Source organism: Rhynchophorus ferrugineus, unplaced genomic scaffold, assembly GCF_030347505.1.
Source record: "Rhynchophorus ferrugineus isolate W39M unplaced genomic scaffold, kcgeb_rfMv2 rfM11, whole genome shotgun sequence".
In the NCBI taxonomy this organism is placed as follows: domain Eukaryota; kingdom Metazoa; phylum Arthropoda; class Insecta; order Coleoptera; family Curculionidae; genus Rhynchophorus; species Rhynchophorus ferrugineus.
The window spans coordinates 5,588,043-5,601,182 of NW_027472590.1; the positions used below are offsets into that span (position 1 = coordinate 5,588,043).

The window sequence follows — 13,140 nt, forward strand, 5'->3', positions numbered from 1 at the left end:
CGGACGGTTCGTTTACGTCAAGATTCAAATGTACTGGGTTGCCAATAAAATCTATATGTTTTAACTCTCCATCGTCATCCCACGTCCAGCCATTAGAGTCCAGTCGATTGTCATCAGGATGCCCTTGTTGAGTACTTGTCTGGTAAGCCATATCACAACTTTCTTCAGAGTCTGAATCCGAATCAAACTTCTCGTCTGACGATGATTGTCCAGAAAATAATAACTCCAGGACCTCCTCAGGAGCATAAAGCTTTTTATGTTGGTACCTGTAAAAACAATAATATCGATATCTATAAAGGCTTTACAGGAAATAAAATTTAGATGGTAGGGTATCAAAATGTTAATGTTATTATACCTAAAATTGTACAAATTCTCCATGCCTAATATATTATTCGAACGTTTTCATTATAAGGAAATGTATTTTTGTCATTAGAAAAAAATGTATTGTACTTTAGTTAGCGTCGTCCAACTGAAAAACAAGGGTGAAAAAGACGCACTCGATTTTTTTACACGTTTTATAAAATTCATTATAATAAAATTATTTCTAAAACTTTTAAAATTCCAAAATACAAACTTTTTTTTAACTAACAGACACATATCTGATTCATTGGACTCCTTGTATGATATGTACCATTCTTACCTATGAGGTTTTCCTTCATCAGTTAAACCGGGCACACACTTGCTTTTTGATGTACTAGGTTGATCCATTCTTCCGCAGACACCTTACGCACTTGAAAAGAAACTATTCAGAAAAATACCTTTTGTTACACGCCTGTAAACAACTAAAGCTACATATCAAGCGCCAACGATTTAACAACCGTTCAAACGCATTAGAAACAAAAACGCGACATCGCGTCCATGGCGCTCCAAACGCAAGCGCCGATACGCGAATTCGCGTCCTCGGCAGTGAATATTTTAATCATAAACGATTCCTAAACTATTTTATATAAAGATATGCTTTGATCCATTTAGGGTAAAAATATAGAATTCATTACAAAAAAGAAATTTCTCAAGAAACGGCAACTCTGCCTCGCTGTTCCTGTTTATTTTAAGTTTCAAAAACGTCAACCAATTTCAAAATTATAGGTTAAACTGTGATTATACATGTAAACAAGTTTTAATATTCACACTATATAAAATGATAGGAACTTATTACTTTGTTATTGTTGGCCATAAAGACAAGCCCCTGTTTGAAATGGAATTTACGAACAGCAAAGACCCCAAGGTATTTTCAGAGGTTAAAGTGTATGATACATCTCATATTGATTGGACACAATTTACAGAAAGAAGATTATCGACATTTGAATCAATTCATAGCTCATTCTGCGCTAGATTTGATCGATGAGCATAAATGGAAGACCCATAATATGTACTTAAAATCAGTAGACAAGTTCAACCAGTGGTTTGTGTCAGCTTTCGTAACAGCTAGCCTAATAAGGTTTGTGATTGTGCATGATAACAGGAACGATGACGGTATTAAGAACTTCTTTAATGAAATGTATGAGGCTTACATCAAACACTCAATGAATCCATTCTATGAAGAAGATACTCCAATTAAAAGCCTAGCTTTTGAGAAAAAAGCTCTAGTCCACGGGAAAAAATATCTATCCAGTTGAATATTAATGCAAAACTTTATTGATGTATATATAAATAACACCTCTTAACCGTTAACATTTTTATTTATAAACTATTTCAAGTTATTATAAGTATATTAAAATTATTTTGAATTGTTAAACTTAGTTTATAATTCTTGTCCCAACATTGATAGTTGTTTTAAAAACTGATGTGCATTATTCAATGTTGACGCTCCATATGTTATCCTTTTATTATTTCCCGATGTTGTCTTGGCCTAAAAATGGCGATTGAAGCAAGTTAAAATGATACAGTATGTTGGATACTAGTTACCTTTGCGTAATCTACCAAGTTTTGATACTCTATGTAGTTACCTCCCCCGACTATAAACACCACTGCTTCCTGAAAAGGGGACCGGTTTTTCGGTATCTCAGTCAGTTTCAGTTGCTTAGGGTCGAAATAGTGATAGTCCTCCATCTCTTGACTGTTTTTGAAATCCATCAAGTGGTCAACGATCTTTGTCACAGGTAAATTCTGAAAATCCCTACAGTTACTTATAGTAAAACCATCAAGCTGAAAAGAATTACATGTCTTTTCACGACCAAATTCTTCACGCCTTCCATGACAAAATTTGAGCCTTGTGATACCAATTTTGAGAACATACTAACTGTTTTGGTGCCTGCACCTTCGTATTGGTTTAATGAAGCTCCACTTGCCATTTTAGTGAAGCTCCTGAAATAAATTAAGAGCGAGGATTAATATAAACTTGTAGTAGATGAGGGTGAGGTACTAACTTCCATCTTTTAATGTATGCTAATGGACTTAAATCACAGCCCGCTTCTACTAGGGCATTCTCGAATTTTTTCAAGTCACCTTCAGACAAGTGTGGTGAACAAATAAAGTAAATTATAAATAATCTCATTTTATCATCGGCATTGCCGGCTTCGGGGTCTGATATTATATCTAGTATAGATTTCTCCAATTGCTGTGTTTTACTCATAATTTTCTCCTCTAACTCAAAGTAAGTATCCAGTTTCCTAGACTTTATTATATTCAGTATTCCGGTCGCGATGGAAGTATGCATATCTATCAATCTCTTCTTTTCTAAAAGTTGCGGCAACGATTGGACTGCGGACGTAATTTTCGCAGTATTATCCGTTACCATCGAAATAGCAAGTTCATTCTCATTATCAATACCCATGGATGATTTCAGCTTCTTGACCTCTTCCTCGGAAGAACGATACTGTTCCAGTTCTTCCTGGATGGCTTCAGCTACATTGGGGAATGGGGAACCCTTATGGTTCGCCCAGAATGTGTCTTTTGAATCCAGCTCGCAAGGTTTGTGTTTTGGCCTTGCACCTGAATGATATTTATATTATATCTGTTGAATTAAAACAGCTAATAATTTACCTCCTTTGGGTGTGGATTCTTCTACGACCAACCTATTTAAGGCTAAATCAAGTAGGTCGTGAGCTAAGGCTTGGTAGGTCCAGGTGTGATGTAACGGAGTAGCCATGTCAACATTTCGGTCTAATATAATCAACAGTGGTCTATGGAAATTGAAATTCCCCGATTGAGTATCAACAGTAAACAAATTGTTTCTCGCATCAAACAAGTTATCCTTGAGCTTCTTCTCCAGTTTCCTGGCAACCATCTCGGCGGCGTTTCCCTTTGGACTCCGAATTATTGGAACAGTTCCTAAATATTTTAATATAAAATTATGATATATTACAACATTTATTCCCACCTGCAGTCACGAAAACGGAAAACAAACAATCCACTATACTATTCATGATATTATCCATTTCTACATCCTTAACATCTCCTTTATTTATACCTAAAACAATCTTAGTTAGTTAGCCACAACTACTTACATTTTCTGAAGCTATCTCACCATAATATGAGAGCGCATCGCTATTTTGATGCTTTAAAACAAACATATCATCCTCCAAAGAAATAAAATTCACATATTGGTCATATATCTACAAGATTAAACAATTAACTACATAATTTAAGACATATTGAAAAAAATACTTTATGAATATTAGCTACAGAGTTAGTTTCAATCGCCGCAGATGCTAGATCTTCAAGCTTTTGTCTGGATATAGGTGAAATAAAGTTCAAATGATAGATATCATAAATGCCTCTCTGAAAGTCCTGTTTGATTCTACCCAAGTTCTCTTCAGTTGGTGAGCAGAAATACACCACTGGAACTTCTGGTATTGGATCACGATCTGAATGTAACTGTCTAAAACAATACTGCATAGTTACAGCAACAAACATCTCACAGCCCAAGTAAATAAACCTACACAAACAACGTAACTCCTTGTTCACGGAGTTCTTTGACTGATATAAGTGGTGAAATGATATCTTGCCCTATTCTGTCATAAACCAATATTTTCCATGAAGGTTCTGCTGTGCCCGATTTGCTGACGGGCTGATTTAAATTTAACATTTGCCTTATAGCATCTAAAACCAAGGTAATATGGGAATTTCAAAAAATATACCAGGTACTAGTATTAAAACCTTTCTGTCGTTGTCGTAACGAAGCCATATCTATATAAAATTAATATAAAAGCTAGTGGTAGCCTGTAAATATAAGCTGATTTAAAACACAAATTTTCTCATAGTTTTCGTGACGTGACAGAAAACGTCAATGCAAAAAATGTAAGTACAATAGATCAATGTGTATATAGCAATAATCAAAATATCAGCATAACAATTAATATAACATACAATCTAATTTAATATTTAAAGCCCCTTCAAATTAGTTTTATATTTAAATGTTTTGTATAAAATTATTAGGTTTAATGCAAGATCTCTCTAATTTGGTAAACGTCATGTCATCAATAATGTCTAGCAGCTTTCAAATTTCGCCTTGTTGACGTGTCTAACCTATATTTCAAATTGTTCAAATTATTATTAATTGTTCTATATATTTTAAAATTCCCCAGACCACTTTTTATGTCAGTATTAATTACTACACTACATATTTGATAATTGTTATATATAACAAACTTAACATTAGCAATATTTGAAGAATTTCAAGATAATAACATATTGTACCCCTTTCTACAGAAGATTCAAATTTTTGCTTGTAAAGCATTAAGAATGCAATGCTTCCCAGAAGACGTCGCACAGGTTCAGAAAACGAAAATCTAGTTCTTATAGGCAATGAACGGTCGCTGTCAAAAACTGGGGAGTTAAATTACATCAACAGTTGTTATCCGAATAATGTTTCTCAAAACTACTACTTAGAAGACAATCATATAGAGGACTACATTGAACCCGAACCCATCATGACTGCGAGAGATAGGACAAGTGAATTTGTTAACACCATTCAAACCTTACAGGCACGTTGTGATAATCGCATTTATTAAAATCATGTATCAATGTTTTTGTTTGGCAGGGCCGTAATATCGCAAGAGCTGTAGCTGCTAGAGATCCTAAACGGTCTAAGATAATTCAAAGTCATTCTGAATTTATGTTCATAGCAAAAAATGTGGGCAAGAACATTGCCAGCACTTATGCGAAATTGGAAAAATTAACTTTATGTGAGTTTAGACGAGGTATAATAACCTTTTATTTTTATATGGTGTGTTATTGTAGTGGCGAAACGGAAATCGTTATTTGATGACCGTACAGCTGAAATCCAAGAGTTAACTTATATCATCAAAGGTGACTTGAGTAGTTTAAATCAGCAAATTGCTCAATTGCAATCTATTTCTAAAAAACAGAGAGATTCCAGAAACGGCAAGCATTTACAGTCACACTCCAGTAATATTGTTTTGGCATTACAATCAAAACTAGCGACGATGTCCACGGACTTTAAGCAGATATTGGAGGTAAGAACGGAGAATTTGAGGCATCAAAAGACGCGGAGAGAGCAGTTTAGTCAAGGTGGCTTGCCACCACCAACTAATGCGACTGTAGGACAATGTAAGTTGCCAGAGATGTGGTGTTATAAAGAATAAGTAACCAAAAACGATTTTAGCAAGTTTATTATTCCAAGAACAAGACCATCAAGTGAGCATAAACGTGGAAAACCAACCGCTTCTACCAACACAGACGCAGATGCAAACCGCCTTGATGTACGACGAATCGGACAATTATTTACAAAGCAGAGCAGAGACGATGCAAAATATCGAGTCCACTATTGTAGAGTTGGGCGGAATTTTTCAACAGCTGGCACATATGGTTAAAGAGCAGGAAGAGATGGTAAACGTTATTATCCCCTATCTCCAAGCCGATACGCTACGATGACTCGTCGGTTTTCAGGTCGAAAGGATCGACACCAACGTCCAGGAAGCAGAACTAAACATCGAAGCAGCCCACGCCCAGATCATCAAATATTTCAAGTCGGTGTCGTCGAATCGATGGCTGATGATCAAGATATTCGGAGTTTTGATTTTCTTTTTCATATTTTTCGTTGTGTTTCTGGCTTAAGTATACATACATAAATATTTTAATATAGTACAAGTTACTCTTTTATAAAAAGTTGCATACTGTAAAAATCTCCAAGAAATAAACTGTGATAAGAGAGAATTTTTTGGAGCAGTGATAGTCGTGAGAGAGAGATTCAGTTAATTTATTTTAACTTAATTGGATTATTACATTATTTATATTATCATGAGTTGTCTTGTGACCTAGTATATACTGGAAAGGAAAAAAGTAAAATTACAGATTTATCACCTTAAAACATTTTTAACTCAACAACCTCCCTGCGAAACCTAAGGAAGATTCGGACGGCGGTAATCTTCATCTATTGTAAATGGTATATGTTCAATTTTTTTGACTGGCGTAATGACTTCCAGAGCCTAGACGATTTTTTCCACAAGACAATGCAAGTCATAAAAATGCTTTTTTCTTAATGGCTATTAAGTTTTTTGGAATTAAATATTATCTTAATAAATATCTTTTACAATATCCGAGCTGAGATCTCAATGTTTAGTTTTTTCTACGTTTCTACTAAATAAACTGTGATAATAAAAATAACCTTTTGGAGGAGTGATAGTCGTCAAAACAGTTTAGTTAATTTATTTTAATTTAATTGAATATTACATTATCGATATTATTATCAGAATGTCTAGTTATTTTGTTATCTAGTATATACTGAAAAGGTAAAAAAGTAAAATTACAAATTTATCACCTCACACACTTTTAAACCCAACACCCCGACGAGGTTCGCAGCAGGCTGGGCGGTGGTAAAATTGATTTGTTGCTTACGACCTTGTTGTTCGCCGTCAAGGGTATCTTGATCTTGTGCATTCGGCTTTTATGACTAGGGAAATTCCCGAACATGAATCACTTCCATCGTCGACGCGGCTTATCGATAGACAATGCGAGAAAAAAAAATCGATAACACGTCCATAAAAATGTTCTTTTATTAGGGGGTATCAAGTATTTTCGAATTAAATTATAAGCTTCACTTAATGTCCAAGTTGTATATAATTGACCAAATTAGATTTAGGCTGATGTGTATAATCATATCTCGTCAAATTGTCTCTTAAAATATCCGAGCGAGGATCTCGATGTTCAGTTTTTTTTTCTACGCATTCCCGATGCAACAGCAACGAAAAACCTAATTTAAAAAAAACTAATCGAACTTCCTGCGTGGTAAACGGTTTCGTCTTAAAAGTTAAATAAAAGAGAGATACAGACTGTGGTGAGGGAGCGAAGGAGAGAAAACAAACGGCAGTTTTAACAATTGTGCTCGCCAACTTATTGTACGCGGCTTGCTCGACATCGTTGACCGGTCGCCATGCTGAGTATTCACGCTAAATTAAAACTACGAGCGGCTAACGGCGTCAAGAACCCCTGTTACGAAATCCCGACGATTTCAATCAGTTAATGAGAACGTTCTCGACGGGGGACGCGAGAACTCATTAGAATTTGATTCCTCCACGAAAAAACGAAATGCTTTCATCCATAGCGAACGGGTCAACGTGTCCGAACGGATATCGTCACTTGAAACTAATCCTAACTTGGCCAATAGAAAATATAATACATCCAAAGAAATACAGCCAATTCTCAAGTACAACGTGTTCGAAGCCCTCTGGTGTTACTAGTGCCTGTTGTTCTGAAGCCGGCCTTGGTGTACGCCGTTGTTCCTTGCGTGTTGGGGCTGAGGCGGCCTGGTGCTGGGCCGACTGCCGTTGTAACCGTTGTTGTAGTACGCCTGCTGCTGATGATGCGGCGGCTGGCTGTTGGGCGCCGGACCTCGGTTCTGTGGCGGGGGCACCCTGTTCACGATGTGCTTCTCCATCTCGTCGCCGGCTTGCGGCAACGGCTTGTTCAGACCAGGGTCTTCGTTGCTCGGGGCGAGGGGCGCTCCCTGAGGGGGGACCATCGCGACTGCCTGTGGCGGTACGGCGTTCACCGTCGGCGGTAGGTTGCCGGCGGGCATGTGCTGGGGCGGCGGTTGTTGAAAATGCTGGGGTAGGGGCATCTGCGACGGCACCACGAACGACTGGTTGGTAAAGGTTTGCGTGGGAATTTGCTCAGGCGTATCGATCTCAGATTCCTAAAAAGATACAAGCTGCATTTATAACCAACATAGCAAAAAATATTTAAAACAGGTTACATAATTTCGTAACGTTGCCAGATTGTATCTAAGACAACATCTAGAGTAGTACTGAGTTCAAATCAAGATGTATAATATATTGCCACGGGAGCTATTAAATGCTATGAAACCTTCTGGATGTGGGATAATGAGTCAATGCTGACAATGCCAGGTAATGAAAGTGGAAAAAGCTAAAGGTGAGTTTATAATTAATGTAGGAAAATTATGGAAAATCGTATTGTGGAGTGTGAACGATTTATTTGCATAGATATGTATATTTGCATAGTAATTGTACAAATGTACGAGAGAATGACTAAACCAAACTAATATGGCAGCTTAATTAACTGTAACTTAAGTCCTTCAATAATATATATATTAAATGTACTAAATAAATTATATTTTATAACATTTTTGTTTCATTATCTTATTTATATTAGAATATTGTTAAAGATCAAAGCTAGAATAAACTAAATGTTAAATGCGGCAACAATGCGACGTCGATTGAGATGACGTGAATTCACTGCTATTCTGGATATACTATATAATATAGTTATTGTCTGGTTTTAAAAGTCACTAACGCACTGTTACAAAATTTTCGGTTATATTAGAATAAGATTTGGTCGGCAATACGTTCAGTTGAACAAGACATCTTTTTTTGGAAAATCGATCGAAATTAAAATTAAATCAGTTAAAGTTTGACATTTTTAGGAATAAAAAATGGAAAAACTTATCAATGAACTATTACAATTCATCTGGTAACTGCCAACTTGATATTCACTACTACTAACCTGCAAAAAGAAGAAGTTCCCTGTGCCTCCCAACATTTCAGCTAATGGTCTAGTGGGCTGTGGCTGGGGCGGTGGCGGTTGCTGGTAGTAGATGTCTTGGGGCGGAGCTTGCAGAGGTACTCCTACGGGAGCCGGATCTATGACCCTGGGTGCTTGCGCAGGTGGTACTTGGTGTGGAGGAACTGGCGGCATGGTCTGTTCGGTTGGTACGACTGGTGGCCTTCCTGGAGCTGAACCATGTAGAGCAGGGTGATTAGTGGCTTCTATTGTAATAGTTTCAATAGGCCCTAAGGATAATATTATGTGCTTGGAATAATATAACCATATGCACAGACTTACCCGACAGATTTGACTCTTGAGAAGTCTCAGTAAGGGGATCTGACTGGTCCAAAGGAGGTACAACAGCTTCGACAGGAATTTCATGGTTTTCTTCCTCAACAATGGGTTCCTAATATTTTCTTTCATTAAAACCACTATCATAAATTATTTAGTCACATACCTGTGCTTGATCAAAATATCCACTCTCATGAATTTTTCCTAAAATTTCCTTAACCTGACTATAAGTTCCACCAAACACCTCCTTAGGCTTTCCATCAACCACAGCTAACAAATGTTCAGCAGCAGCTTGAACTTCATTAGTGAAAAATGTTGGATTACCAGCATCGTGTTTAGGAGTAACAGCAGGATATAAATCATCTAATAACCTAACACCAACACAGACAAATAATGCAACAAAGCAACATTAAATAAGGCATGACATACTTCAAATCTACTTCTGATAACTGGGCAGCTCCATTCCTACCATTGAGAAAATCATCTCTGACAGTTTCATTGCCCATTTGATTTAAAGCATCCTGAACCAAGAGAATTTCCCTCAACCTAGCCAATTCAGCTTGATTCTTTAATGAGGCTTCCCTTTTAGCTTGCTTTTTTGCTTCCTTTTCTGAAGTTGAAGCAATACCTGTAACAACAATGTTAAACTATAACTCTGCCGTATAGTTATGGAGGAACTCATCATAATAACCAACCTAGGAACTGTTTGTATAAATCCCGTGCAAAATCTAATGTCTGTGTAACTTCACTAATCTTAGCAAGGGCAGTCTTTTGGTCAGAATTCAGTTCTTTTCCAGCATTTTGCATGTCCCGATATGATTCTAATTTGACCTGAAAATAAAAATATATAAACTAAAAACGACCAATTTATATAAAATTATTTTATATAAATATATGCGATTATAAAACTTCTTTTATTACCATTATAGACCGATAGTTATTAAAAAATAAATACATGGTTAATACAATGTAAAAAACATGGAGTATAAAAAATTCAGACATGTATTCAAATTTCCTATGTAAATGAAAAGCACAAAGGGATACACAAATTATTCCACTGACCTTCCTTTTCTCCAAATTCCTTATTTTGTGTTCTATAATAATAATGGCTTGCCTAAGTGGATTCATTGCAGAATTTCCAGTATCAGCCAATGCATTTTCGGCCGAGGAAATTGGCTTGTCAACTTTGACGTTGGCTGCAGAAGGCATTATTTCCCCTTGGTGAGCAATTTTAATAAGCTAGATGCACTCGTCGAAGAATAATGTTACCCTGCCACAGCTACTATTTTTTAAGCAAATTTACAACGTGAAAAATCGCTATGAATCTGATGTTGACACGAAAAGCCTACTCTCCATCGAAAAGCCGACACTAACAGTAACGGAAATCGCCATTTGTACATTTCTATTGGTCAAGGAATACCGGAAACTAAATGCCGCATACGCGGAAAATTTAAAAAATTTATTTACAAATCTTGCTAAATCATTAATTAAACAAAAAAAACTAGTTAAAACTAACGTAAATAATTGTTGCACTAATTAGATACTGCAATTTTAAGAAATATTATCAATATCAAGAGTAAATACACTTTCTTAATAAAAACATGTTTATGTTTGTTTATGTTGAAAGCTGAATACAGTTCGCAATACTAAATTCAAATAACTGCAGGCAAACTAAACAAAACAAATTAAATATTGAGTGTCAGTATTTATGGTGTTGCATAGTTTCTTAGAAAAAAGGAGTATTACAAAAATTTGAAAATTGAACAGAGAGTGCGCATTTTAAACAGATATAGCAATATAATTATGGTGTACACTTCAAATTCTGAATTAACAAAACTATCCGCAAATGTAAATTGTTATGTTTTATATATTGATAAATTGTGGTTTTTCTTGTTGTGTATTAGTCCTTGGTAAAAACGCAAGCGTCTGGATAAGTCTAACCTAAAATTGATATAAGATTTATTATTAAAAGTCATAAAAAAACTTATTTAAAATATTATTATATATTATCATTTATTTATATTATTTAAGATGACCCAAAAATACGAACTGAAGGTGCTTTTCACAGGCTATTCAAGATTGAATGGAAATGTTCTTGATGCAAACTGTACATGTACTTTAATTAAAGGTCCAATCAATGTCATTATTGATACCATGACCGCCTGGGATGGAAGGAGCATTTTAAATTCTTTAAAGGAAAACGGCTTGTCTCCTGATGATATCAATTTTGTTGTATGCACACACGGCCACTCTGATCACATAGGTTGTAATTATTTGTTCCTCAATGCCGTACACATAGTGGGTTTTAGCATATCGAAAGAGGATAAGTATTTTTTATCACCGGATTTCAGCAAAGGGGAAGAATATGTGATACATGATCAAATCAAGGTGATTCCCACACCCGGCCATACTTTGCAAGACGTTTCCGTTTTGTTTCAAAATCAAGGTCAAACAATTGCCGTCACTGGCGATTTATTTGAAAACGAACGAGATCTACTTGATGAAAATATCTGGATAAATGCTGGCAGTGATAATGTTGAGTTACAGCGGAAAAATAGGAATAGATTCCTAGGCATGGCCAAATTTATTGTACCAGGTCATGGAGCCATGTTTAAAGTGCCTCAATGTAATGGGTGACTGTACTTAATTTAAAATGAAGGATACTTATTTTAAGCTAGTTTTGTTCTAAAAATAAAATAATAAAGTCAAATAAAATTTTATTGCATTATTTTAGTAATACATTAAAAAAAAAACATTCAATACGCGGGCAACACTTTTACTTATAAGATTAGAAAACTTTACAATTTGATTTTATCAGCTAGGGAACAAGATAATCCAGTAGCATCAGGTTCTACCTGAAGAGAAGTGATTTTACCATCTTCGACAACCATTGAATATCTCTTGCTTCTGACCTACAAGGGAAAGGGTACAACTAACAAACAACATGGCATGTATTACTTACCCCTCCCAATGGAGCTATATCCACTGTTAAATCCATGGCGTTAGCCAGAGCAGCCTTTGGATCAGCCAACAATCTTACTTTACCTGAGGTCTTCTGGTCTTTGGCCCATGCTGCCATCACGAATGGATCATTAACTGATACACATATAATTTCACTGACTCCTTGTGATTTTAGCTCATCAGATTTTGAGACATATCCTGGCAAGTGTGTCTAAAATGATTGTCAACAAAACCAAACTCAATTTCCATTGTTTTAGTATTGTATATGTATTTTACCTTTGAACAGCCAGGCGTAAAAGCACCAGGAACTGCGAAAACGATAATTTTCTTTCCTTTGGACAGATCTCTGAGATTTATGTTGTTCGTGGGTAGATCTTCGAAGAGAGTAACGTTGGGGATTTGATCGCCTACCTATAAAAAATCGTAGGATTTTCCAGATTAAGTTATGCAACAAAAAATAGTCTTTTATCATACAAACCTTAACCATTTTTGCACTTGTCGCCTGGAGAAATCGTTTACCAACTGCGTTGATAAGGAGCGGTTTGACTTTATATGCTCGGAATGCAAAACCACTGACGTTCATTTTACACTTTTTTTTCAACAAATTATTTTTTCAAAACAAAGCTGACATACGTGTTAGAGGGAGAGACACTCATGAAATGCGAAGGAAAGATTGAGCTTTTTGGTTTGTTATGCCTACAGCTTCACTGACCTTGGTCCACAAATAAATAATGTTTATAATAATGAGATAATTACTCCATATACAAAAAGAAATAATTTAATGTGAGATAATTACAACATAGCAGCAGCCAGTCTTACATCTCGCTGATACGAAATTTAAATACTCTTATCTTTTTATCTACTTTTGACAAGAACTTTTGGTTATATTTATGTTTTTATAATAAGGGACAGAAATAAACTAAG

The 13,140-nt window shown here is 35.7% G+C and overlaps 6 protein-coding genes across 12 annotated transcripts; 3 read left to right on the forward strand and 3 right to left on the reverse strand.

The window, feature by feature from the left end:
* Positions 1 to 848: 848 nt before the first annotated feature.
* Positions 849 to 1,735, forward strand: Trs20 (trafficking protein particle complex subunit 2). Its single transcript, XM_076417421.1, has 2 exons — positions 849 to 1,225; positions 1,284 to 1,735. The coding sequence occupies exons 1-2, from the start codon at positions 1,139 to 1,141 to the stop codon at positions 1,614 to 1,616; spliced, it is 420 nt and encodes a 139-aa protein (XP_076273536.1). The 5' UTR covers positions 849 to 1,138; the 3' UTR covers positions 1,617 to 1,735.
* On the reverse strand, positions 1,613 to 4,237 carry Slh (sec1 family domain containing Slh). Of its 2 annotated transcripts, none has more exons than XR_013007656.1 (10): positions 4,099 to 4,237; positions 3,882 to 4,041; positions 3,607 to 3,820; positions 3,467 to 3,554; positions 3,320 to 3,409; positions 2,983 to 3,270; positions 2,367 to 2,931; positions 2,160 to 2,304; positions 1,906 to 2,116; positions 1,613 to 1,849 (listed from the first exon to the last, which is right to left on the reverse strand). XR_013007656.1 is itself a non-coding variant. In XM_076417408.1 (10 exons), exons 1-10 carry the CDS (start codon positions 4,124 to 4,126, stop codon positions 1,742 to 1,744), a joined length of 1,887 nt encoding a protein of 628 aa, XP_076273523.1. In that variant the 5' UTR covers positions 4,127 to 4,237; the 3' UTR covers positions 1,613 to 1,741. The 2 variants fall into 2 exon arrangements, 1 of the variants encoding a protein (XP_076273523.1); XM_076417408.1 differs by having other exon boundaries at positions 1,906 to 2,106.
* Positions 4,111 to 6,271, forward strand: Syx5 (Syntaxin 5). 3 transcript variants are annotated; one of them, XM_076417415.1, is made up of 6 exons: positions 4,111 to 4,239; positions 4,651 to 4,925; positions 4,982 to 5,126; positions 5,182 to 5,511; positions 5,567 to 5,790; positions 5,851 to 6,271. In XM_076417415.1, exons 2-6 carry the CDS (start codon positions 4,689 to 4,691, stop codon positions 6,016 to 6,018), a joined length of 1,104 nt encoding a protein of 367 aa, XP_076273530.1. In that variant the 5' UTR covers positions 4,111 to 4,239; positions 4,651 to 4,688; the 3' UTR covers positions 6,019 to 6,271. The 3 variants fall into 3 exon arrangements, with proteins under 3 accessions (XP_076273530.1, XP_076273528.1, XP_076273529.1); XM_076417414.1 differs by lacking the exon at positions 4,111 to 4,239 and adding an exon at positions 4,450 to 4,538; XM_076417413.1 differs by lacking the exon at positions 4,111 to 4,239 and having other exon boundaries at positions 4,441 to 4,925.
* A 667-nt stretch (positions 6,272 to 6,938) lies between these two features.
* LOC143204693 (caprin-2) lies at positions 6,939 to 10,914 on the reverse strand. 3 transcript variants are annotated; one of them, XM_076417409.1, is made up of 7 exons: positions 10,318 to 10,914; positions 9,951 to 10,086; positions 9,685 to 9,883; positions 9,422 to 9,626; positions 9,262 to 9,370; positions 8,923 to 9,209; positions 6,939 to 8,095 (listed from the first exon to the last, which is right to left on the reverse strand). In XM_076417409.1, exons 1-7 carry the CDS (start codon positions 10,462 to 10,464, stop codon positions 7,637 to 7,639), a joined length of 1,542 nt encoding a protein of 513 aa, XP_076273524.1. In that variant the 5' UTR covers positions 10,465 to 10,914; the 3' UTR covers positions 6,939 to 7,636. The 3 variants fall into 3 exon arrangements, with proteins under 3 accessions (XP_076273524.1, XP_076273526.1, XP_076273525.1); XM_076417411.1 differs by having other exon boundaries at positions 8,923 to 9,152; positions 10,318 to 10,657; XM_076417410.1 differs by having other exon boundaries at positions 8,923 to 9,185; positions 10,318 to 10,651.
* Positions 10,915 to 10,968: 54 nt separating this feature from the next.
* LOC143204695 (metallo-beta-lactamase domain-containing protein 1) lies at positions 10,969 to 11,975 on the forward strand. 2 transcript variants are annotated; one of them, XM_076417416.1, is made up of 2 exons: positions 10,969 to 11,103; positions 11,287 to 11,975. In XM_076417416.1, exons 1-2 carry the CDS (start codon positions 11,059 to 11,061, stop codon positions 11,890 to 11,892), a joined length of 651 nt encoding a protein of 216 aa, XP_076273531.1. In that variant the 5' UTR covers positions 10,969 to 11,058; the 3' UTR covers positions 11,893 to 11,975. The 2 variants fall into 2 exon arrangements, with proteins under 2 accessions (XP_076273531.1, XP_076273532.1); XM_076417417.1 differs by lacking the exon at positions 10,969 to 11,103 and adding an exon at positions 11,125 to 11,226.
* On the reverse strand, positions 11,956 to 13,137 carry Prx5 (Peroxiredoxin 5). Its single transcript, XM_076417419.1, has 4 exons — positions 12,695 to 13,137; positions 12,493 to 12,627; positions 12,218 to 12,427; positions 11,956 to 12,167 (listed from the first exon to the last, which is right to left on the reverse strand). Exons 1-4 carry the CDS (start codon positions 12,797 to 12,799, stop codon positions 12,054 to 12,056), a joined length of 564 nt encoding a protein of 187 aa, XP_076273534.1. The 5' UTR covers positions 12,800 to 13,137; the 3' UTR covers positions 11,956 to 12,053.
* Positions 13,138 to 13,140: the final 3 nt, after the last annotated feature.